The sequence below is a fragment of the Pseudopodoces humilis genome, chromosome 7, assembly GCF_049639895.1.
Source record: "Pseudopodoces humilis isolate 2021_Gansu_Grassland_sample_001 chromosome 7, ASM4963989v1, whole genome shotgun sequence".
Classification (NCBI taxonomy): Eukaryota; Metazoa; Chordata; class Aves; order Passeriformes; family Paridae; genus Pseudopodoces; species Pseudopodoces humilis.
Genome location: NC_142206.1, coordinates 27,549,938 through 27,576,899, shown reverse-complemented (window position 1 = coordinate 27,576,899; position 26,962 = coordinate 27,549,938). Strand labels below are relative to the sequence as shown.

At 41.8% G+C, this 26,962-nt stretch overlaps 1 protein-coding gene across 1 annotated transcript; it reads right to left on the bottom strand.

Annotated features, from left to right (window-relative positions):
* ZFYVE1 (zinc finger FYVE-type containing 1) lies at positions 1–26,962 on the bottom strand. The gene is made up of 12 exons (XM_005522521.3): positions 26,569–26,962; positions 25,092–25,983; positions 11,218–11,722; positions 9,163–9,377; positions 7,017–7,123; positions 6,100–6,208; positions 5,435–5,532; positions 5,219–5,336; positions 4,715–4,885; positions 3,768–3,948; positions 3,185–3,298; positions 1–2,118 (listed from the first exon to the last, which is right to left on the bottom strand). Exons 2-12 carry the CDS (start codon positions 25,587–25,589, stop codon positions 1,886–1,888), a joined length of 2,349 nt encoding a protein of 782 aa, XP_005522578.1. The 5' UTR covers positions 25,590–25,983; positions 26,569–26,962; the 3' UTR covers positions 1–1,885.

Here is a 26,962-nt window from a genome sequence, read left to right as displayed (position 1 = left end):
TTGTTGAAACAGATGCCAAAGATTTTATACAAGGAATGTCATGGCTGCTTTCTCTTTGTGCATTAACATGGTAGTAAAGCCACATGCATGAACAGCACACAGGGCACAGCCTACAAACCAAGAACACATTGCTCACCCATTAAAAAAATAAAGAATACTTTGAAGCACAGAATTATGCTAGATGTACAGAAAGTCTTTCAAGAGAGGATTTCTACCTACTCATGCCCTTACTTGGACAACTGTCAGTTTATGGCAGACTTTTGCTTACAAAAACATAAGAGAGTCCACTGTAAAACCGGCCAGTAGCGAAGGTGTCCTGGAACATCTTCTAAGTCTACTTGCTTGTGTAGGCTGGATGTAGTTGTGAAAGGACAAACACTTTGTGAGCATGTTCTTTCAGAGACAAAGTGAGAACCGCTTGTTACAAGGAAAGTCAGTACGCTTGTTCAGAAGATAAAGTTCTTTATAGCAGTTAATTTAATACAGTCTTAAAACAGGGTGTTGGGCACTCATCTACACAAGAGCACATTTAATAAGCTGGGGAAAAAATACCACAGTTCCAGGACACTGCATTAAACTCCAACCATTCCAAGAGGAGGCAACTCTCATGTGGTGAAAGAATTCTTATCTGTATAAGCCAAGAAGGGAGAATTTTAGGCAGTTTAATCCACAATGGTCTCTTACTTCTTATAAGTGGAACCACAAATCCACAGTACATGACAGTATAAGTTAGGTTAAGTGGTGTTTTTCATAATAAAATCAGTGAATTCATTGCAGTCCTTTCATAAAAGGATGAAGTCCAGTGAGTGCCAGCTGCTAGGAGCAAAGAAGAAAGGTTCCCATTTTCCAGGTTGATTTGCAAGTTCATATTATTAGAAGAAAGTTCAAATCTGTGCAGTTTCTATGCAACCATATCTGAGAACACAGAGGCTTCAGAGACTACAGGATCACTTAAGAAGTGGGGGAAAAGTAAAGTCATCACAACCTGAACAACTCAAACTTCATATCTCAGAATTGCCTAAAAAACTTGTTCTCTTCTTCTGCTCTGGACAAAACTTTTAACTGCAATGATCTTGCAGAGAAACTTTAAGAAAACCTGAGTACATGAAAACATTGTCAGGGAGAGAAAAACCCTGCTACCTTTTGATCTGGTATTGAAGTTGAAATGGCGAAATCAGAATGCTCTGCCTCGTGCCATAGGATTTGCTTTACCTTTCAGAGCTCTACCGGTCTCTGCCAAGGAGTCTGTGTTAACTTGATACCTCTTGCACTGCAAGACCATTGCTCATATCTAAAGTTCAAACAAACTTGCTAAATCTGGGTTTAATCTTCCATGGCCAGAAGGGCAGCACCTCCAGATGCAGAGTTGGTTGAACTACCAGGTGTAATTCATATATCAACACTGGAGATTCCAGGCAGCACAGAATCCAAATCTTCCTCACAGGACATCACGATCAGCAAGACATTCCAAAAGAAGAATTAGAAGGCCATAATTCTGATCCAATACAGTAAGGAACACCATCCATCATTTGAACTAGGAATATTCAAAGCTTCAATATTCAACCATATTCTTAATATACTAAATTATACATAGTTGATATATATATAGATTATTTTTTTTAATTGGAATAAAATACACTGGATTTTGGTTTGCTCATTTACAAGGGAGCTCCCTCCCTTTCCCAGTTAATTTGAAATTAAAACCTATAGGCTGAATGTAAGCTCATTCCCAGCGTTCCAAGATGGATATAACACGAGAGGAGGCCAGAAACTGGAAACATGCACTCTGGCTGCAACAGGTTAGAAGGTGAAAGGGAGACCAGATATTTTCATTTGTAACCCTGAGAACATAAGGAATTGCAAAGATCTGGAGAGCAGCCTGGGGTTAAAGGTCACCAGGCTTTTTATTGCAGTTAAAGCACACTCGGACTGGGTGATCCCATCCGCGAGAGGGAACCGCTCTGCGGTCATGTGAACACTCGTCACAGAATCCCTGGCCACAGGCCCGACAGTGGTGTTTGGAGAGTTTGATACTGAATTCCTTCCGGCAATTGTGGCAGTGCAGGATTTCATGATCTGGTACCCAGTATGCAGGTCGGGCAGCATCTTTTACCAGACCTAAGGAGGAAGTGAGGTGGGGGGATGAGAAAGAGGGAGAACAAAATAATCCATGAACATGAGCATGGAGGCACCCACACACTGCAAGTCATACTGCTGCCATTAAGGGGGAGGTGACCTACTGACAGAATCCTTTGGTGCAATGAGTAGCCATTTACGACATCCTACCATTCTCCCATCTTCAGCCTCTCTTGAAAGAGTAAACTGTGTCTCTTTTAATAGTGGCATCTTGCCTTACTCAGACTCTTCCAGAGGTTAAGACACTTCCCTACCTTCAGTTTCAGCTGTGGCCAAAAAACCCACCAAAGTCACCAAACTAAATATTCAGGAATGCATGTACTGTCTGAACTGAGGAAGGGATTTATTCTGCCCTTCATTGAGTCAGAAAGCAAACATCCACAAAAGTGAAGGCTGGACATGCTATAGGCAAAGCAGCTGAACAACGATCTGCGCAATGAGTAGGAAGTCAGGTCCAAAACCAGAAGATTCAAATGTGAAATGTTTGCTGTTGTACCTAAACTGCCACCCAGCACTTGAAAGAGCAGCAGAGGTTCCCTGCACTAAGCTCACCATTAAAGATCAGACTACTAATTACTTCCTCATCATTACCAACCTGGACAGCTTCAAATTCTCAGCCCTCCCCTCAGAAGAACCAAGAAATACCAGCAGTATCCATGAACACATTTAAAAGGTACTCAGCATCTCTGAAAGAAAACCAAACCTGATAAATTGCTTCCTAATTGGCCAATCTTTAGGGAACTCCAAATGGCAGGTCACTGCAGTGAATCCATCAGGAGAGCATGAATTACTCACAGCTTGGTGTGCAGTTTTGCGTAATAGGGTGAAAAGAGAAAGTGTGATCTGCAGAAACAACATGCTAAAAACCAAGAGGAAACATCAAGCAGAAGAGGTCCAGAGGGCTGTAGAACTCTCATCCAACAGTGGAATCATAGCAGAGGCGCCAGCCTGTCACACAAACTCTTTAAGTTTAATAACAAGTTTTGCTCTCTGAAAATAAAAATGCCTTTAAACAAAAAAAATCCCAACAGAACAGAACAGAACTCACCTAAGGGAATGTCCATGGCTGTTACCACTGCTCCAAGCGTGTTTTGCACAGCTTCCCCAACCTTCCTGGCAATAAGTGTTCCCCCTTCCTCATCTGAAGGCAGTTCAGCCACATCTGCATGAGACAAGAGTGAAGGGCTCAACACCCAGGTCCACCACCCTTTCTGCCAAGTTTCAGCTAATTTACATTAACAAAAACAGCAGCAAACCCAAAAGGCAGGTTGAAATCTCCCAGACTTTATGTTCCCCATCCACAATCTTGGATTGCAGAGTATTCATTTTAGAAATAATGGACAAAATACATAATCTGCTGTAACATAAGCATCCCTGCTCTGATGTTAGCACGAGACCATCATACAATTAGAAAATAATTTTTTCAGTCAGCAGCTCAGGTATCTGGTAGAGCCATCCTTCTTCCAAAAGGCATTTAGCTCTTCAACTTCCTTACCAAAAAAACTGTTTGGAAACCCAGTGTAAACAACACTGTCTTACACCCACTGGGAATGGCTGTGATCCAGAAATCGGGGACAAAGACTTCAGGCTAGTGCCCAGGGATAGTTCTGTCACAATCAACTCAAGATTACCTAACTGGATGCCCCTGTTGTCATAGCAGTTGTCACACACACGCACTGGTGCTGGTCCCCAGCCTCGCTCAGGCACTGGACGGGTCTTGGAAGAACAGCCATCACAGAAGCCCTCTCCACAGGCCCGGCAGTGATGCTTTGTGTCATTATCTTTGAAAGGTGTGTTGCACTTCTTACAACTCTAATCAGAACAACACAAAAGGAAGAACTGTTAGTTTGATCTTCCTGAAGTGAAAAATAGAGAGCAGAAGCCTGGGATGGCAAGTTTCAGCCTGAAATTGTGAAAAATACAGTTACACACAAGACTTGGGTGCTATCAGCCCCATAACTTTACCCCAGGGAAGTGATTTAGAACGGTATGCGTACAGTGGTTAAGCCAATATATTGCTACGATCCCTTTGTTCACAATCACAAATAAACACAGCCACATCATGCAGGGCTGAATGACGGATACTTGACCTTTGTGTGGGGTAAGAATTCAGAAGGCAATTTTCACTGAAAAAGAATTGTTTCCGACAAGATACAGGGAATCCTTTCCTAGTTGACCGGTTTGGGCCAGCTTTTCGCATCTGGCATGAAACCAGAGTTTGCACCTACAAAAATAATACTATCAACTGCAGTGGCCAGATTTAATGTGTTAATTCTTTGCTTTGAAAAACAAGTTCACGCAAGTCAGGATTTTCTGTGATATTGCTGGGAAGTAGCTCACGAAGAGCAGGGAGAAACCATATCTTTATCAGGGCTGGGCCAAGTCTCTGTTCATAACTTCTCTGGCTAAGAGAATGGGAAGAGGAGAGAGCACTTCAGTTTTCTCAAAGTTGTAGGAGCAGGGATTGCTGCAGTAAAACAAGAAGCATTTAGAATCTGCAATGTACTTTATTACTTAAAGAGTAAGGTAAAGGGGTTTTAGCTAGGCACAACCTTTCTCTCCAGTAGCTGCTATTTACCAGAATCTGAGAGTTGGGTTTCCAGTAAGCTGGGGCAATCTGGTCTGTTAACCAGGAGGTCACAGCTTTTGTGGGTCCCAGGCTAAGTTCAGATACTGATTGAGCCATGAAATTCATGCCATCCAACAAACGCTGGGCTGCGTTGTTGTTGTCTTTCAGAAATCCATCAGTCTGGAATGAAACAGATATTCATTTGAGAATAAAAACAGGGAAACCTTTTTTTTTAAATGCAGATGGCTCTGCAACCCATTACTCCTGTTGAACTGGAGGACAAGCAGGAGAAAAAGATTCACCAGCCCTGCTTTGAAAGACATGAGTAGGTTGGCAACTTAGCCATTTAAAGATAGCCAAGAAATGTCTGAAAGCCCTTGCACAGGCTCTTTCAAACAGCAGGGACCAGCTTAATGAAAGGCAATCTATTTTCTCCATCAGCATTCAGAAGAACCAAATTAGCATGTGCATGGCTGCACACATACACAAAGACTATCCAGCAACCAGACTTACCCCTGGCCAGACATGCTCAATTTCTGTCCTCACTACAGTGTTCACAGGGTCTTGGTTGCCAAACCAGTACTGCCGGCTGCGATACACCACCCCGCAGTTGGGGCACTCAATCACGTACCTGCACAAGACAGGCACAGGTTACCTGTCTGGCAGGTCCCATGCACCAGGCAGCACAGAGACCACAGAGAGCAGAGAGATCCCAGCTGCAGTACTCACCCTGACCAGGCATACTTGGCAAGGCCCAGCCAAGGGGAATCTGTGGAAGCAGAGGTTTTTGGCACCACGCTGACCTCCATCCCTCGTTCATAACACGCCTACAACATAAAGACTCAATTAAAACTACATTCTTGGGAATCTACATCTACATCTGGCTGATGTTTGGCAACATAAAGCATATAATTAGCACACAGAGGTCCACAGCAAAGGAACACTCATCAGAACTCATTTAAAAACAAAACAAAACCAAACCCACTCTCAGTAATAACATCAGGGGAGTATTTTTACATCAATAAAGACCATGATGGTAGCCAAAAATTTTCCTGTGTCCTGCACAGGTCCTTCAGCAAAATTGGCTAATACTAAGCACGGGCATAAGCAAACAAGAGTAAACATGTCAAATACATAAAAGGTCAACATCACCCAGGTTAAGAGCAGCCAGCTTCAAACTTTCGCTAGAAAATGACACATAGCACAGAGAAGTGATGAACTCTCCAAGCAAACATACAAGTCAAATAAGGATCATTGTTTCTTGTCAAGGCTATGAGCACCTCTGACATTAAGAATAAAAAAAAGGAAAAAAACAGGCAGATGCCTGGGATATCCCTCATTTACTTGGTCATCATTTCCTTTTTCATTCTTCAGACTTCGTCCTTGTATCTCACCTTGCAAGTGTAGACTCTGTTATCATACTGGTGAGAGTATCTGCATCGACTTTTGGATTCATGAGGGACTCCTTCCTTTGCATGGTTCATGCTCTTCTTACAGCCACACCTGAAAATGCAAGAGCAATCCATGAGTTTTTGTTTTTAGACACAGGAGAGACGTCACCAAGATTTAATTTTTATTGCTATCTTGCATTTTTATAGATGTTGTGCCCTCAAACCATCTTAACAACTGTACTTACAGCAATGACATAATTTATTATTGAAAGGCAGGCTCTTCAGAAGGTGTAATAACTGTTTCACATACAAAGCATCACCACACAACAATTCACTGCAGAAAATGCTCAGCACCACAAAAGAAGTATAACCAGCCACAACACCATGCTGTTATACAGCTCCCAGACTCAGAGCATTGACTGCCATCTACTGCCCTTCCAGGCACAATCTTGGGGCTCTTTCCAGAGAGCTACATGCCAAGATCTGATCAAATATGGAGCTCCACTTAAACCTAGTGACTGAATACAGCCCCACTCCATGATGTGTGCTTTAGGATTGTTTATACTATTTAGACAATAAAGATGTCAGAAAAAAAAAAATCCTAAGAAATTTCAGGGGATTTATTTAGACACTTCTTTCTTCCTGTCCTGCTTGCATTTGGGAAAAGATATGGGCAGCACAGGTTTGTAGCCATGCACAAAAATAGAGTGAGCAAAAACCATTCATCCAGCTGGGATGTGGCAACAGTGGTAGTCCAGTTCACATAAGAGTTGAATTTCAAGCTACTTCTTCCTGAAAGTACTAGCTGAGGATAGATGATGTCAGGTGTCAAGATATCACAGAAACTTTACATTCTGTGGCTGCAGGTGAGGGCAGCACTATCATCTAAGAGGATGAAGAAGCATTTCTCATCTACCTACCCACAGCTGAGGCACACAGAGGAGCATGTGAAATATTCATCTGGAAAGAAAGAGCTGTGAGCCATCTGGTCATCAGGGATCTCCCCACTGAACCGGTCACTTAGAGCCTGTCAGACAAAAAAGAATGAACTGGAAAGGGATTAAGGGCAACAAAGACATTTTGCAAGAAAAAGCATGGATTCCTCTACTGGAGGGGGAGGCAGAGGGAGTACACAGCTGAAAAATGTGTCTTACTAGCCTGGAAAACAAAACAAGCATTGGAAACCAACCAAGAAGGCAATCTAGCACTTGTATGGAAGTGACTTGAATACTTGTAAGATACTCTTTTTCTCTGCTCTCCTCTCCTGTCTCTAGTTTGAATTTTGTAGTAGAAATAGATAGTAGAAAATTGCATCCGCCTCTGTGCATCCAATCCTTGCTCAAAATAGCAGGGTTCTTCCTAAAAGGGCTTTGCATTCTGAAAACCTCTGAAAAGAAACTTGTAAGATCATTTCTCATAGTTCATGTGAACACATTTTTTGCCTCTTGGCTCAGAAAATGCTGCCCTGAGCTTTCCTCTAGCTACTTGAACAACTGCCCTTCTCTAGTGACATGTTAAAACTGAGACAAAGGGATTTGTACCCTTTCCTAGGAACACCCATTCTCAGATTAAATCAGTCCTTAGCCTTGGCACACTTAACTTTTTCAGTTCTTTCAGATATTATGTTTAGGAAAAAAATAAAAAAAACACTGGAAGAAAGCAAATGGTTACAGTTTTTCTTGCTGGAGCTCTCTGAAGGCATGAGATCCAGCTGAAACTCTTCCTACAGCTGAGGTTCATGAAGTGGCTGCCTGCCTTTCTCTTCCTCCCCCTCCCCTCACACGGTTGTGGTAGGTGGAGTGGGTGCATCTTTACTGTCTAACAAGGGTTGACTGCACATACACACAGACTTGTGTATATCTCTCTCAACACAGTTTCCCTCAGATAAGCTCTCTATTTAAACATTTTATTTCACATAATTTCAATGAAATTTGCTTTACCTTCTCTTTTAAGCTTGACTGATACTGATACTTTTGAATGAACTCAAAAGTTAGAGGAAGTGGACAGAAATCTATAGCAAATCTTGTGTCCTCAGCAAGTGAAGCAAAAGAAACTAATTTGTAGTCAGTTGTGATTTGAACACAGCAAACACTCTACTGGTCATGAATTTAAGTATACCAGCAGCTATATCTGAAACCAGGCTACTTGATTATTGCAATAAAGTCCTAGAAATGAAACTAAAATTAATGATTTCAACTGTTTTTCCCCTTGCTGCCTGTCTGCTCCCTAATGCAAAGAACTGAGTACATGCCACCTTGACACTTCCCTCTGTGCTTCAGCTACCACTAATGCAGAGCAACCAGAATTATCTGTTCCAACAGCTGTGACTAACACCAGAAAAGACTGCTAACACTACCTCCTTCTGCAGATATGCCCCAGCTCTGCCTGCCCCTCCCCAATGACAGCTGTGCTCTTCAGGCCAAAGAAAATATGATGTTAATCAGGCAGTGGTATATGGAAACTTACAGGAAAGACTGCAAATTTAAAGACCCAAAAATCCCTCTGACATCCTAGCAAAGTGAACCATCTAAGAAAGTAATTTGCTCTGAAGTAATACATCATTTGGCTTGATAATATCCTAGCTACCTGCACGACTCCTTCCTCCTTTTTGCCTCCTACCCCTTGGGTTATACTACTCAGTGCTAGGTTTTGCCAACTATTAACTCCCTCCAAGTCTCTTGCATTTTCTCCTCTTCTGCTGAGGTCATCTTTAGGAATTTTATAAAAAAACCCAAAAACCTCCTAAAGTCTCTCTTTGTAAATCACTGTCATTAAGTGACTGTCACTCACAACATCTGTTTTTTCTTTCCAACTCAGCTTTATGATCTTGCTCAGTTCGGCTCTTTAACTTTTCTTGACCTCCCATGATCTTTAGTAAAATGTTTGTTTTGAAGTGAAAAAAAAACTACTCAGCCTCCCTGGTTGTTATACAAAATCACCATTCTCATGGAAGACTTGCATGCAAGTCTGCATCACTGGTTCAGGTGCTCTGCCTTTATGAGCCACAGCTGAGTTAATAGCAACAGTGGTACAAATAAACACTGTGACAAACTCTTCTTCACTTACTTTCAGTGCTTTGTAGATAACCCCAGGCTGTCTGGGTGACCGAGTAGTATTGTTCTCCAGCTGCTGCTCCACAGCTCGCCTAAGCCCAGAGAAATCTGTTGGAGGATTGTATGTCCTTGTTCCCTTGTAGTGAATTGAGCTGAAAGCCTCAGGAAAACAGCTTAGCTTCCGAAACCGATCCTGAATGAGCTTCTCAGGAACCTCAGAAGGATGATCTACATATAAGAGTATCAGCAAGTTCATAAACAACTGATTGCTTAAAACAGTACTTTAATTGCATAGCACTTTCATATGCAATATAGATCTAGTTTTCTTAATTAAATCTTCTAATACATCTGCATGCAGCTATCATTATATTTTAAAACAAAGCAAAGAAACAAACTTTCCAAAAGCAGTCTCTGTTTTGTGATACAATTCTAAGACCAAGTTTCTCAGGTAAAACCAGACACAGATTTTGAAACACAGATACCCAGATTAAGGAGCAAGTTAGGACATACTACAAGGAAACACAATGTCAGCACGTTTGTTAGCTCTTCTCACCCAACCATAACTTGGTATAGCTATTCCTAGCACCTGATAAGTGGAGAACATGAACCTTACATGGGCCGCCTGTTCTCCATGCCAACCCTGTAGCAAGGAAGACCAAGCCTTTATCAACAATTTGTACATGGCAAAGCACTTCAGAACTGGCCACATCAGGTCAAACTCCACAGAGCAAACCACATTCTCCTGCCTGCTTCCAAGTACCTGCTGCGTATTTCAGAATAAGGCAGGCCCTATCGTCCCTCCCTTAAAACTACATAAACACACTTATCTCAATTATCCATTGAGACAGACAGTTACAGGTTTCTGCATATCCATATGCTAAGAGATTTCTTTCCTATTCCTACTGTGATCAGAAGTGACCGTAAAAATATATTATTTTTATGACCCTGACTTTGCATAGAGGTGCGAAGTGTCCTTATGGGTCACTAAAGGCTGAACTGATGAAACAGCGAATGTGAATAACTTCATGAAAGGCTGAATTGCTAATCAGCAAATTGGTATATAAGGAAAATATCTGCCTTACACGTAAGTTAAAATTTATTAAGAAGTTACTCCAATAATAACAACGAAGAACATCAAGTTCTTTTACTAGTTTAAAAGCTCACTGATTAGAAAAGCCAAAATGAGAATGTGGGTCAGCCAGGACTGCTGAGGTATTTATTACACAAGAGATAGCTCCTAGATGTACACAAACAGTGGGACGGAGCCTCAGCCGCTGCTGCCCGTGGGGTAGACTCATGTCGGAGAAGTTCATGGAGAACTGTCTCCCATGGGAGGGATTCCACACTGGAGCAGGGGAAGGACTCCTCTGCCTGAGCAGCAGCAGGAACAATGTGTGATGAACTGACCATAACCCCCATTCCCTGCCTCCCTGCATGGCTGACAGGGGAGGACATAGAGCTGGGAAGGAGGGAGGGATGAGGGAAAGCTGGTTTTAAGATTTATTTTACTTGTCATTACCCTGCTCTGATTTTGTCAGTAATAAATTCCATTAATATCCCCAAGTTAAGTCAGTTTTGCCCATGATGGTATTTGATGAGTGATCTCTCCTGGACCTTATATCAACTGATGAACTTTTCATCATGTTTTCTCTCTCCTGTCCAACATTTTCATTATGTTTCCTCCTTTGTGGAGGGGAGTGATGCAGCTTTGGTGGGTGCCTGGTGTTCAGCCAGGGTCAACTCACATCAGTTTCCACCTTCATCTGCCATATCACCCATTTCTAAACTCATGAACTTGTATGATGACCCCTCCAGTGGCTGGCAGAACTCATGACTACTCAGCACTAATGTTCAGCTGTCTAAGAGGATTATTCTAGTTGATTTGGAATAGTCAGATCACCATGAGGGAATGTTCTTCTAGTTCCACAGCCTGGCTTCCAGACTGAAACCACTGAGAGAAAAACCCAAATCACATTTTTATATGGTAGTAAAGAATGCTGAATATTCAGTACAACCTGATAGTTTACAGACAGTGTTTAGCACGTTCTAATTGGAACTGCCTACTCACCAGAGCCCAGTAGCTTGGTGTACACAGTCTCATGAAAGATGATAACACCTGGACCCAAAGTTGACAGAGGAACATCTAGGCCACAGCGGGCTGTGGTGGCTTTTAGCTCCTTGGTGAAGTGTTTTAAATAAGCCTCTGAGGCATCACCAAGGAATTTGAAGAGGTCATTGTGGAGCCTGTCAGCACGAGTACGGTAGATGACGAGGTCAGAGATGGCCAGGACCTTCAGCAGCAGCCGTGTTCTCTGGCTCAGGTTCACAGTGGCCCCCAGCAGGCCCTCTGTATCAATGACCACCACTTTGCGGACAGGGTCGTAGGCTGCCCAAACTCCAACTGTGCACGACTCCTGGGCAGGAGATGTCTTGAAGACTTCCCGGCCATAGAAGAAAGTGTGGTTAAGGGTGTGAGACTTGCCATCCCCTGTGTTCCCAAAGATGGACACTACCTTTAGGTGCTGGTCAGGACTGCAGTCCAATTTCTTAATAAAGTCCTCTTCATTCCTTACCTTCCAAAACAAAAAGAGAAAAATATTTTAACTATGTAATTGGAGTAGACAACACTGAAAACACAACTGGTTTCAGGATTCATAAGATTAAAAAGAGTGATTACCTCCTCTTCAGATTTCACCACAAGTTTCTGAAGCACCAAGAAGTACAAAGCAAAACACTAGAATGCAGTTTTTGTAAAATGTACGCACTGATGGGATGTATGTTGTTCCATCATGTAGCCGTTTTGGAAGTGATGCCTCACTGTGATTATGTATCTAGTCAACTCTCTAGTACCTCACCCCATTCTCTGAGACAGCCCTTTCAGAGAAGGGAGCACAACACTAATTCCAAGTCTGTCAGAACAGCTACCTGGAGCACGGCAGACTTTCTCAATGGTCTTGGTTCATGGAGCATCAGTCTCCTGGCAAGCATCTAAGCTCAGGTGTGAAAGAGGGGATTGCTTTCACCACTTTAACTTGCCTCATCCACAGAGGCTGAGCACCTGTTTAGGAAGAAAAATCTCTGCCATGCACTTGTGCTGCATCTATCCACAGCCAGGGGCTCTCAGGCACAGGCTGTCCTATTCCCACTGCTCTCCAGATGATCAATCCTTCAGCTGCAAAGTGGGAGCAGAGAAGAAGCAGCAAAGCTGTGCACTGGAGTTAGGTGCTCAAAGAGGGTCAAACTGATTCTCACAGAAGTGCCACAACTACCTCAATAATCCACTGCATAATTTATTGTATTGTACTTTCATGAAAAAATAGAACATAAGAACACACACATACAAAACCAAAAAGAACTACAGGTAACTTCTCTTTAGCTTTACATAGTTTAAATGTCAAGCACTGTGCTGTCTAGGCTAAAGAACAGGGCATTTTCTGTTCAGATACTGGAGCAACAGGGGTAGATAAACAAGCAGCGAAATGAGCTAAGGTTCTGTACAAGAGCCTGCCCTGACCTTGTTGCAGAATAGATCCTTGGCTTCTACAGGTTTCATGCTTCATTCATTTATTTAGCCCTTACTTTTTTTTCTTCCAACAGGTTTTACCCATATATTATATGACAAGGAAGAATATGACAGAAGCACTTTTTGAGAAAGATTAAATTCACTTTCTTCATCCCAATTCCCTCTTCAAGGAATCCCCACCAACTGAAAAGAGCAGGGCTTCCATCCCCTTTCACCTGCCTCTTAACTTCTGGAAGCTCTTAGCTGTTTTTAACCTGTGAGTACAATTGGAAGATCTCACAGTCTATGAACCAGAGAGGCAATGAGGTAATAAATGGTTTCTTTGAACAAGTTTCTTCTTAGATCAGCAAATTAGTTTAAGGCTCAGCCAGCCCCATTTGCTTTGGTCAGATCTATCAGCAGCACCTAGACTTTGAAGGAAAATAAAAATCAGCCAGAGTGCCAGATTGTGTTTGGGAACAGCGTTCACAAAGAAAAGCTGTGGGCTGTGGGCTTGCAGTAGCTTCTCACAGACTCAAACTATTCAAGGCAGCCTCACAGTGTAGAAGAAAACAGGAAACAAGAGACATCAAAATGCTCACAACAGAATCTTTCCTGGTATCTGGGAGAACATCAAGATACACTGAAATTACAGGGGCACAAAAAAGGGTCTGCTTTCTTGGTAGCTGTGATTATTAGCTTATCATCAGGAAGGTAGCTTAGATGATAGATGCAGTTTTGCTTAGTGTCTCTTAAGATGTCTCTGTGGATGAAAGGAAGTTCTTGGTTCATGGAAAAGCTCCTAAAAACATCCACAGATTTGACAATATGAAAATGTTATGTGAACATAAGCAAAAGGGAATATGATAATGTCTTCTTCAAAATGTTTTGTATTTCATGCCCACCTCCCAGACTTCTCACCAAAAAGGTGACATGTCTTTTTGACAGAGTCAGTAATTATGTACTCCCTAGACAACACCAAAAAAAATATCAGTTTTCAAACAGTTGCTTAAGTATTGGCAGGACAGCTAATGACTAAGATCTTTTAGCCAGCACTAGAATTATTACTTTGGTAACAGTTTAGGAGAGAGTTTGTGGAACAGGCTGAGCCAGTAATGTCAGAAGACACAAAGGACAGTAGAGACCATAGGAATAAGGGTAACTCTGAGATACATTCCCACCATTAAGAGACAGGAGTCAATTCGAAGCTACACCGAATATCAAATCACGTACCCAAAGCTATTGCTTTCTAAGTTATCTCGTTCTAGGCTTTTGGAGACCTCCTTTCAGGACAGAATTCTGGAGTTATTTTAACAAGCTAGTTAGCCAGGAGCACAAGAATGCACCAAAGTCTAGCTAGTGCAATGCTTACATCTCACAGGACTTGGTAATGAATGAAAAAGAACTTAAGGCATGAAATGAGTACATGTTTCTAGCACACTTCACCAGTGCTCAGAAGTCAGATGACTTCCTGGGCAGTGGTTGCACTTAGATGCTCATGGTTGGTAGAGAAACAGTAGACCTATCCTTTTAGAACCTAGTCATAATTTTGGATCCTGCAACATCCTTACAATAAATTCCATGTGGGGGGAGAAGCAACAAAACCAAAAACAAGCCAAAATGACCAAAAGAAGCCCTTCTCTTTGAAGTTGAATATGCTTGTACATCACTTGCTCTTGTGCACTAGTTGACTGTAACCAATGCTGAGTATAGGAATGATACTCTCAAAGAACCATCCCTAACAATCCCTGTATCAGCAGTCAAGTTTACTTCCCTTGAGCAAGCTCCTTTAAGACATTTGAAGTCAGAGTGGGTGTAATAAGTGTCAAATCCCTATACTAATACTAACTAGGATACTAATCCCCACTTCTTCATTTTGCTTCTCATCTCTAAAACAAACTGGTATGGTACCAGCTTCTGTTGCATGTGCAAAGGCTCACGTTTCCATAATTGTGTCCACTTCTGCATTGCACAAGAGCTCCAGATCTCTGACATTCACAGCAGAGAGTAAATACGAAATCTTCCTTATGTTGCACAACAATGTCAATTAAGGATGAAAACTGTATTTCTAAACCAAGACAAAAGTAATATCTCTTCAGCCCCTTCTTGATTTTGCCATTTCTAGTATCAGAAACTCATTTACACTTTTGTTATAGCTCTCAAGAGACTCTCTTCTAAAAATAACAGTTTTTACTACATCATATGTTAGAATCCTGGTTAGCGTTCTTTAATAGTTTTAACAATTGCTTTTAGCAATAGTAGTTTTTAATTTTAGTTGCTTTTAGCAGCTGTCATCCAGCTCCCCATGCAATCCTTTCACCCAAGTTCAGTTGAACTGGAGGTGAAGGTCTTCAATGGGGAAAAACAGAGAACCTGACAGCTGAAGTCCTCTATAAGGAGGACACAAAAACTCATAGCATGCTGCAGTAGAGCACATTTAGAAATTAAGTCCCTTTATCACCTATACTTGGAAATCTATTGTACCTAACATAACAAGTTTTCTAAATTTGAGCCCAAAGAAAAGTAGAATTGTTTAGAAACAGAACTGCTAAAATTACATTCCAGCCTATGCATTTCTTGGTAACAATGTTATTAAAATAAAAAGGTGTTAAAAAGCCTATGAACAAAAATCTATAAAATAGAACAGAGTTTCCAATAACCTGTACTCATACAACATTAAATCTGCCTCCAGCAAAACAAACACGTTAAGAGAATCAGACATTTTTACCACAGTTTTCTCCTTTTAAGACTCCTTATGAACCCTTTAGAGCTTGCTAATATTCATGGAAATGGTGCACAAAGACAGAGCTGTGCCACAACACACAAAAGCTCGAAACAAAAATCAAGAATGCTTGGCATAGTATTCATCAGAGTGCCTTCATTTGCTAGTCTTACACTGTCATTTAGGCTTATGTTGGTACTTTTGTTGTTGTATTTTGAAGTCTTACTCATTGCTTGACCTGGTTTTAAAACTGTATTTTTAATAACAAAAATATATTTTCTGCAATCAAGAAAGAAGTCATCATATAACTAACTAAAGTATTGAGTCAAGGGTTGTCAGGCATGGGAACAGGCAGCCCAGGGAAGTGGTGGAGTTACCATCCCTGAAAGTATTTAGAAGACGTGTAGATGTGGTACTGAGAGACAGTTTAGTGGTTGACTTGGCAGTGCTGAGTTAATAGTTGGACTTGATGATCTCAAAGTTCTTTTCCAACTTAAGTGAATCTATGATTAGACAAACAGCACACAACAGTGTCTTCTGACACACAACCACTAAGTCAATAAGAATTATATAAATTTAATACCTTTCTCAATGAAGGGAAAGGTAAACTACAAGATTTGTAAGAGCACATCCAAATGTATACCAGCATAAAATTACAACCATTTGAGACAAATCAGTACAAGTGATCAAAATAGTCAAGTGAAAAAAATAAGTATTTACCTTAAAACACTGTAATATTATTTACTTAATCTACTTTACCTTACTTAACACTGGCAATACAAGTAATGCTGCTCACAGTTCAGAAAATATTTTAAAAAGATAATGCTTACAAGAATTCAAACACCTTAAATCAGAAGGAGAAATGGCAAAGCAAGCTAAAAGAAGATCTGCAAACCTTTCAAGCAGTCTTGAACTTCTAAAATAAAACAGAGAAAATATTAGGTAATTGATCTTAAGGACAGAGTATCATATCAATTACTAAACCTGGAAATAGAACAGATCTGTCAGATCTGCCCAGCTTAATGTAGCCCAGTTCTCGAAAGCACTGCTTCTAAATCTGTGTTTTAACTCCAAAAAACTGAGCTCCTATCCAGAAGTAGATTCACAAAAAAGTGTTTGGGTGCATGTCTAAAGCCCCAAGTCCTACCTTTAGGTCATTAAATCACAATTTCAGTGTACATTGAAAATAAGAAAGAAATCTATGAAGCAGATTTCTTCCTTTAACTACAACCAGTAACACTAATCTGAGAAGAATAAGCTCCACCACAGTAAAGTGCCACCACAAAAATTCACATCTCTGCAATGCTCCTCACAATCACACCTGAAAAGGCAGTGCATGAATGCAGAGAAGTGTAACTGGCTTAACCCAGCAACTCAAGTGCAACAGGCTAATAAAAATACAACTGGAAATTCTCTACTTTTGCCCCAGAAGAAATTTTTGTTGATATCCACAAGTGTCTCTTGTCATCAAGTGACAAAAAAGATAGTTACCTGTGAGGAAGAGGAACTTTCTGCTATGAAACCCATAACATCAACAGAGCTGTGAGACAGGCCCTAAACCACAGTAATTCAAATCCTTTGTCCTCTAAGATCTTAGGCTGATTCAGGTTGAAAGGGACCTCAGGAGATCATTACTTCCTCTGACTTTCAGAGTATTCCAAACAAGAGAGAAGATTTTCATCATAAGCAGGTGCTCAAGAAGAATCAAAGCTGATTTTTAAGTCCAAGCATCTCTAGTTTTCTACCTTAGGTTGCCTCCTATACCCTCTCCTCTGCATGACTTTCCATGGAAAACATAATTTATGCCATTACTCAAGTCTTCCACATACCACTTAAAATTCATAATACAATTACACGCATTTGATACAGAAATAAGTGCCTCTGAAAGATAAATTTCCTAAAAGTTTGATGAAAACAGACAACAGAGCAGAAAAGAGACTCCAATAATACTGAGGAAAGAGCATGTCTCATGTCTCCCTGCAGTCTCCAAGACATAGCAGTAAGCTGAGCACTCATGCCCATACGTGCTAGCCAGTAAGCATGCTGCCTGGTGCATGACAGCACACATACTGCTTCTTATTCAGAAGACAGAAAATGTGGACAAGCACTGGATAATGGGAAAAAGACATCTCAGAAATTAGATTCCATTAATTCTACTGGTCCAAGAGTTACTTGCTAGAATGTAAATGTTTTACAGTAGCCTGAGAATGTTTCTGCAATGGGTTGTGTCAACAGATTAGTTTATAGAATTGTGTATGTCTACCAGAAGTTACAGTTTGGTATTCAGAAATAAGTTATTAATCACTCATGCAGTGAACACTTACATAATCATTACATTAATCACCATTGTCCTCAGTGATCTCCGAGCCTTCAGCCAAGCTGACAGTGGACATCAGTATTTTCAGGACTGGAGTCCTACAGAGCCTCAAGCCCAAATTGAAGGACTTGACACCAGATACAGGGAGGACAAAATAAAGCAAGGACAGACACGCCACCGGGATCTAAGGTTAGATTCCCACACTGCTCCTCAGCTTTAGCTAGTTTTGATCTTACTCCCCATGTGGGTGCAGGTCTGGCTCAAGCAGATGAAAGCACTTAGGGGTGTTTCCTAACCTGAAGGGTTTTTTGTTGTTGATTTGTCTTCACTGCAGTACTACCTACGGGTTCTGTTGAGATTTGTTAACAGTCACAGTACATACCCATGGACAATACTGTCTCTGAACTGAATATATTTTTCAGACCAAAACTGTCCTGTTCCTTCCCACAGCTCTGGCATAAGAATTCAGGTTCAATATTTTATTGAGCTTGTATGGAGCTTAACAACATGAATCTCAACAGGACTTACAGCTCCCTGCAATGAAGGGCAGAGGCTGCCCATGTCTGAGGCCCATGTCTATTATTACAGAGCTCTGAGAGAGTCAAAGACAGAAGAATTAAATCCTGCTTAACAATCCTACCCAAAGAGATCCTATCTCAAACCTTTTAAGACAGTGGTGAAAAAAATTACGGGGATTGGAGGTAACGCAATATAACTGGACTCCTCCCAAACCCAAGAGGCAATATTGACTGAAATATTGCTATTATTAGGTAAGTCAACCTTGTAGATGACAGTTAAGTTATATCAAACTTCTGGAAGCAGAAAGAAGACTATAAAGTCCACTAAACTGTTTGCCTGATGAAAAAGTACTTTTGCAAGGACTGAAAACTAATAAAGACTTCGAGGTGAATGCAACTGCTGTGAAAATAACGCTAACATAATAGTATCATCTAACCCTAAAAGAGAACAGTAAACGATGCAAAAATCATGATTTTGTCTCTTAAATACCTTTCAAGTTCCTGTAGATGTTAATTTGACCACAGAACTAACAATTACCACTCCAAAATCACAGCTCTAGCAGCAGAGATCAGGTCCACACGAAGAGACTTGCCCAGAAGACAGCAAGTCAAACAGCAAGTTCATGCTGTCTTCCTAAATACTAAGAGTAACTACATTACCTGTGAGGACACTACTTCTACAACTGTCCTTGTCAAGATGGGCATCTACAAACTTATTTGTATAACAGTTGCATTCTTCCTAAAAAACAGTTACTCTGGTTATTTTTGCAATTTCGGAGTGTTTGGACAGGCAGGCCAAAGGACTCATTCTTTTGCCTTTGTGTGATACTACAGCAAAGCATTAACAACCCAGGTAAAAAAGCCAAAAGTGCGTACTGCAGTGATATCTGCCTCCCAGTGATCTGCAGAAAAGAGAAAGTGGAGGCGATGGAAAGGACAGAAGGGCTTGAAGACAGCAAGAGAGTTTTTCTTTCTTGAAATGTACCCCAGAGCACTCACAACCCATTTCTACTGGCATCATCCAAGAGCCCAGAAGCACTCATTGGAAAAGTGCAAAGAGGTGTACAGCACAAGAAGCACTGAAACACCCCATTCTCCCCCCCAAGACTATTTAGTTCAGAAACTGAACTAAGTTCAGGAACTTCTTGAATGAAGGTGTGGGTAATTCCAGAATGGCTTGCTACCAGGTTCTCTCACCAGTGACATGCTCTCTTCCTTCCACTCATGTCAATTCCTGCACTCATGTCAGCATATGGACAAAAGAGACAAGAAGGAAGCAAAGTATTTTACTTTAATTAATGCCCAAGAGTACTGCATCGTGAAGAAGGTGCAAGACTGTTTCCAGGGAAAAGCACTGTTTCTAAGTGACTATGTTAAAAATTAGCTAAGAGTCAGCCTGTCAGAGACTGTCAAAGGAGTTGTGTATTTGCTAAATCGAAGGCTCTCTCTCCTACCTTCTAAAAATACTCTTCAAAATACTGGTACATGTCCAGTGGAAGAAGGAACACTCCTAACCAGCAATTGCTGAGTAGTTTCTCTACTACTTTATCCCAAGGACAGAAAACAGTGCCCTTAAATTTAGGTGAACTGATAACAGACTATGATGGGAGGAATACTGGAAAATAACAAAGTAATAAGAGAAAAATTCCTAGAGTGTAGGACAGTAAACTCCCAAAAATATTTTGGCTAAAAAACCTCCCTAAAGCACAGAGGTGGAAAACTCATCTATAGCACATCAACAGTATTGTGGGACAGAAATTAAATATCCTGATCCAACAGATCACACTGGCCTAAAAAACTCAGATCCTTCAACATTTTCTCTTCCTCCTTTATATCCATGGCAAATATACTTTACAGGACATGGACTAAATTTCCCGGAAATTTAGCAGACTGTGCTACCCTAAAGCATGGGAAAAAAAACAAAACAGCAAAAACACATTTCCCGAACAGCAAATGAAATAAAAGTGCTACAGGAACTAGCACTATTTGCTGGACAAATGCAAGCAGTCAGACTGAAGAGACCCTGACCTTCTTTCGTAAGAGAACACAAACATTAGCTCCCATTAACTGACAAAGAATACTTGAGAAGAAAAAGCATTCCTAGAGACTCCATTCTCTCATCCCTAGACTTTATCCAGGTTCAATTCAGTAGATAATACGGAAAAATCATGGTACTTCTATCAGGTTTAGAGGAGGAGTGAGAGAAGCAAAGCAGCTAGCAACCCAGCAAAGTCATCACTATGTATGTGTAACTTTTTAACAAGAGGGGACACAGGAGGACACATGGACTATTATGCTGTTAGTGACGGCTTATTTAATGATTGTACAAAATTATCTGCATTTAGATAAGGGCTGTGGGATCTTCTGTGTTACCTTAACTGACTGCAAAGCATTACACAGATCCTGTCCATATCTGCTGAGGGGAAAACCTTACTCCTTAAGGTGTGCAGACCTGCTAGAAAGAGTAGAAAAAGCCTCAAGGAATGGGGCTATATTTAGGAAGTTGAGATATCTATTGGCACAACAAAAAGACCCTGCAAGCTGAAGAAAGGGAGCTCATATGGGTATCTCAGGGGAGACATAGCAATAAATGTACACTCCTTTTCCCTGATAAAATTACACAGCTGGGGAAATTACTTTTGTAACCAGCTAGAGAAAAATTTTTCTTCTTGTCTCCTTAGTAAGTCAGACTACGAAGTCATTACCTTTTATTTTGTTTTGCAACCTACAGATTAGGTAATTTCTTATGACAGAGCTTGTTTCTGGTCAAAGATGAGCAAACTCTGAAGCAGATTATTAATAACCAAGCATGTTCTCTATCTTCTGGGGTCAATGAAAGACTTTCTATTAAGCATATGTGCTGAGTCCTTAATTAGGGCTTTGGAAAAAGTGTTATCATAAAAGCCATTAGTGACCCTACAACCAAGTTCTCATCTTGTGGCAAGAACTCCCAACATCTGTTCCCCAAGATAAAAATAACAAGCTGCTGTTGTGCATTGTTAAGCATTCAGCCCTGACTCAAAATTAGTAGTAAATAAAGGTTCATTGTACAACAGATGCATAACTCTGCTTTATGCTAAAGAGCTCTTTTGCTAGAGTGTTGCATAAAGACAAAGCAAAAATGGAAACTGTTCAAGAAACTGCATAAATATAAGTACAAGAGACAAAGACGGATCCAGGTGAGTGGAAAAGTTCATGGGACAGTAAGACAGCCTCAGGATTTGAAAGAAGTATCACAAACTGAGTCATGTTTTTGTTGTTGTATTTCTTAATAGACACACAAATACCAGTTTAAAAAACCCAATTAATTGACTCTGACTTCTTATGGGAAGTACCTCCTGTGCACAAGGGGCTGCACTAGTGACAACACAATGATGCTTGTTTGAGAATCCAGGAAGTTAGAGAAAGGAAAGCTGACATCTCAGCAGAGCAGATCAGGAGATACAGTTGAAGGACTTACACATATGAAAAAAAAAAGGCACACAGTTTGAGTCTAATAAGGCGAACAGGAGATGTGGAAGATGTAAAGAGAGCGTGTAAGTGGAAGATCAACTCCAGGTGATGTCAGTTTGTAAAACAGTCAAGATTTGTTTTCTGATAGAAGTCAGTGAGGTCTTATGAGGACAAGTCCTGGAAGAAGGAAGAAAAAAATCATCACGTAGGTCAGGATGCCTGGGGACTAAGTCACAAGAGTTGCAAAGCATTGCACTGTGTGGTGTGAGGCAGCTGGGGCTGGACTCCACGCGGAACAACTCCCTCTCTGTTCTTCCACAGACTTGAACTGCAAACTTGTTAAATGTTGACAACATTTTTTTCAATGTGAGATAGCCAACCTCTTTTTGAAGTGCTCAGATATACCGTTATGATGAAGATCACAGAGAAGCTTGTATTTCACACATACAAACTTTAACTGCCATTGGTTTTCTAAAAACAAGCAGTGGTTTAAAAGGGGACCTTTTCTGTCTATGTGGATTTGAACAAGCACAAGAAGTCCTCAGCTTTCTGAGCTTATGCTATGCCTGCAAAGCACAAAAAGCTTTGAGCAGGCCAGCACATCTGTGCAACATGGCACAAAGACAATTATGCAGATCTCAGAATTATCATAGCTGTATCTGTGTAGTGCTGAGGCCAGACTGAGAATTTCCACCTCTCCCCTGAACCAATCTGCTCAGGCACAGCTCCTTATGGATTAATCCACATAGCTTCTGGATCTAGAACTAGAACAGTCATTTGCTTACACACTATAAATATTCTTCAGTTTTAGAGCTACCACCTCCAAGAAGCCAACAGAAACAGTGAGATGAAACATAACCACTTGAGCTTAACAACTCCAGGTTCCAAACAAAACTAAAAAACAAATCTTTTAGTCCTGTATCCCCATGTCGTACTTTTGAGTTAGATGTTTGTAAACAAATATATATCAGTGATTATCTCGATCCATCTGCTGCTGCTCCAGCAGCATAACTAGTTCCATCTAATTTTGGGGTGGGGGGGAGGGATGGTGGTTGAGTTGTGAAGCTTTTGCTATTTGTAATTTTCTAACTTTTAACATTGCTATGGAAGAATCTACCATTGGCAGTAAGTCAGCAGTTTTCTCTCTTATTTCCCAACTAATGCAACAATTTTCAAGTTCCAAAGGTCACTAAGCAGTTAAAGATAGCTGAACTACATTATTCTGTTAAAATCTTATCCTGTCTGCTCAAGCTTAAAAAGCTACACACTCTCAAACTCTGAACCTCCATATTTCAAGTCACTAATATTTTGGCATTTTTGGACAAAAAGTTGGTTTAATAAAGTACATTCTAATGATTTCTTTCCAAGTAATGACAAGCACAAAATAAAAGGCTGATTATCACTTTCCTATAGCTGAATTGGCTCCTTAGTGTTATCAAGAGCAGATGACTACTTAGCTCTGAAGACATCTTCTGTGGTATCTGACAGGCCTTTCTAAATAAAGGTCCTCATGCTCACTAGCAGAATTACCACTATAATAGCATGCACTCTTTAAATTCCAGCTGTCAGAAAATAATTTAATTGAAATCTCTCAAACTGCTCTGATACTGGCTGTGAGATGTCACATACGTATTCAGCTGTGAGGAAGAGAAGATCACTCCAGATGGAAGAGCTCTGATTCAACATCTTGATAGTGAAATAAGACCATTTTTGAAGAGCTTTTTCAACCCAACCCTGTTCTGAACAAATTGCTATGATCTGATAAAGGACCACTGCTGTCCCAATAAGGAAGTTGGCTTTATTGCCCATGACATTTAAATCGCAAATGCACTTGCTTGCAGGAGGCAGCCAAAGGTCTACCTCAATAAGGCTTACAGATTCATGAGTATAAATATAACTTAAACCAGTACAACCACACACAGACACAGTTTGTGAGCAGCTTTCCAGGACAGCCCTGTTCCAAGGCATTTCAGAGCTTACTCTAGTGGCCAGAGGAGGATTATTGCAAAGTCTGTATCTTAAAGTAATAAATAGTTGCATCTGTCACACTTTACAAGGAAAAGTGTGTGCTTAGGGCTTGGAGGCATACAAACTTAAGACTGCTACAAACCTGAAACTCAGGCATTCAGTTTACACTCACTGCTGTCCTGCATAGTATATGTTCTATGTCAGTGCACCATAAGGACTGTCATCCTTTCCTCTCTTTCCCCTTCAAAAGCCAGTTTATTAATCAGTACACCTGAACTGCCAAAAATACGACCCATGTATCTTGCAACTATTCTATATTATTGTATAATTACTGTGTACATACATAAATATGTATGTACACACACTTCTATAGTATAGAATAGATATGAGATACTTAAGTCACATTTCCTTGTGATGCATGACTGGCACATCAGCTGTTACTATGATGGATACAAATAACTGTCAAAAACAAGAATATAATCACAATTCTTTTTAATGATGGTAGCATGAGTATGTTAAATTAGAGCAACCTGATACTGAGTCTCCAGGTGACTACACATTTTCTTTCAGTGTCTCCTGAATGAGATTTAACATAAGGAATGCAAACTGAAATTCAGAAAAAAAAGTTCAATTTTTAGTTGTGTTATTAATGCTCTGTGGCATTCAAACATTTTGCCTTCTAAAATGCTTACCAAATGTAAGGGCCAACAGGAGAATTCTGTAACTGCATATACTGAATGCTAGACTTTCTAAAATAGTGCCTCTGGGTAGGCTGTTCCTAATCTACTAGTTCCTATCATTTTTATCAGCAGACCTACCCCAATGGCAATTTCCCCCTCATTCAACAAAAGGCTAACCTGTAATAACATTTGTGACAAGCAACATAGCTTAACCATGGTGTCTGTAGGACTTAGATGGAACACTTTGGACACTTATTTCTATTTTGTTCTACTCCTAAAAATCAGATGGATTTACTGGTGCTAAATGGTAGAAATGGGCTGTAGTTTTGCACTTGGTACAGTGCCCTCTTTTAATCATACAGCAGGAAATTGTCTGCCAGCACTCCTATTTGCAGGACACCTACTGCAATACAATGTATTCAATTTTGTTCAGGAATGATCAGCATCCTGCACAGACAGCTCTTATCTTAGTTATGTGTGTCTCAGTACAGAGTCAATTCTTTCACCAGCTTTGCTTACCAAGCCTCTTAGAGTAGGCTCTTGTCACACATTAGGTTTTAATGAACTTGACCTTTTGAGGAACTCGCGAGCAAGGCCACTTGAAGGCACCGTGTCTCTTTAGCCCAAGATGCTCAGTGGCACTTGGGCTTTACTGGCCATCATTTTATTACCATTGCTGCCAATTACATTTCAAGTACAATCCATGCATCACAGCAGCCTGTTAGATAAAGAAAGAAACTAAAGGATCTTTCCTGTTCACAACAAACCACAACAGTTCTTACCTGAATCTCCTCAGTTTCATCCACCAAGAGAAAACTCACAACTTTCTCTGTCATCTTCCTTCTCTTGGTCTCCTCATCCATCCCCTCCTCCTCTTCTTGTTCTTGGGCTTTGCCAGCATGGTACACGGTGACAGGGTGCTTCCTTCTGTTCCCCCCAGCATGTGTCCTCTTCTGACACTCCACACAGAGGTTGATTTTACACACCTGGCACCTCACTGCTGCTATCTGCCTTGAGCCCGTCATACTGGCATGCATTATGTTCCCATTGGCACCTTTGCAGGAGTCACAGTACGGGACATGGCCGGGTCTTATACGGGTCCGTTCATGGTTCCGCAACCTTTCTGGCTGATGCAGCTCTTCTTCACAGCGCTGGCACTGCAGGCTCCTGCACTCATCGCACTCAAAGACTGCTTCATCTGTCCCGCTGCAAACATAGCTTTCCTGACACAGGAGTGTCGTGTTCTGTCCTTTCTCTGCAGTTTGCGTGTGGGCACTCATATTCAGATTTCTTTAAAGTAATGTTTTTCCCTCCTGTTTCTGTTTCAAACAATGATATGTGTAAAAGGCAGTTCCAAATTTAGTATTTTCACAAAAGAAAGAAACACAAGAGGAATGCTACCTGTACTTAATTTTAAATAATTAATATATGCTTCTGTAAGAGTCATACACTGACAGGCCTCGCAGGAAAAGTGTTGTTAAGTGCTAATGAAGTTTTCTTTCTCCAAAATAAACTTAGACAATGTGGTTGGTTTCATGTATTATACCCAAATGCTGGTATACATTCTTTCTCTGTTTAGCTGTATAATGTACTTTCAGTGATGTGAAAATTCCTCAGCCTGGTGTACTTCAGCAGATACAGCAAATATTTCCTTGAAGCTGAGAATGGGGACAGCTGGTGACACAGAGACAAAAAAGGCATCAGAAATGCACAAGTGCACATACATGTACACACACACAAAAGGACCGTGTCAAGACTAGAAAATTCTCTGCTTTCACTCCACAGCTAAGCTCCTCCTTCATAGAGTTCACAGTATTTATTTGCTGGGAATTTCCTGATGTGCTTCGCCAGATAAACAAAAATCCGCTCTCCCTGTGCGCTCCTTCTAGTAACAGTGGAAGACGATCGCTATCCCGGTCAGGCTGACAGACAACGGATTTTTTTTCCCCTCTCCCTCTACGCCCCAAGTTGCCAGAGCAGAGCCCCGGAGATCAGCGCCCGCGGAGGGCAGCCTGAGCACCCCGCCGCCGCCTTTGTCTCGACCGCTGCCCACGGGCCGCCTCCCCTGCTCCCAGCCAGCGCGGAGCCCCTCTCGCTCCGGGATGACCCTCGGCGCCCCCTCTCCCCGCCGGTCCCGCGGCCCCGGGCGGGCGCACTTGTGGCTCGTCCGCCCGCGGGGACTGCAGGAGGACCCCGCGACCCGCCCGCGGTTACGTAACGGCGGGGCCGGCCGGCGCCTCCCCCCGCGCCCGCACCTACCTGGGGCTGCGCCCGGCGCCGCGCCGGCCGGCCAGGATGGGGCAAGCCCCCGGGTTCCTCCCGCCGAGCGCCGGCAGCGGGCTGCAGCCGCGGTGGGACCGGGAACAAAGGCAGCGCGGCACGGGGCGCCGCGAGCCGGGCTATTGTTTACAAGCCGGCGGCCACCTTTCTTCCCCTTCCTCCCGCCGGCACCCGGTGACTAAGGACTCGGGTCCCGGCCGCAGCTTCCTCCTCCCCCCCGTCCCCTCGGCGCCCGGGGTGGGTATCTCCCGGTTCTCCTCCCCCAGGGGCCGACCATGCAGTCGGGGCGCCCGGGGGAACTGAGCAGGGCAGGGCCGGCCAGGACCCGCGCCCCCTGCGCCCGCTCCCCTCGTTGTCAGCCGGGATCAGCTGA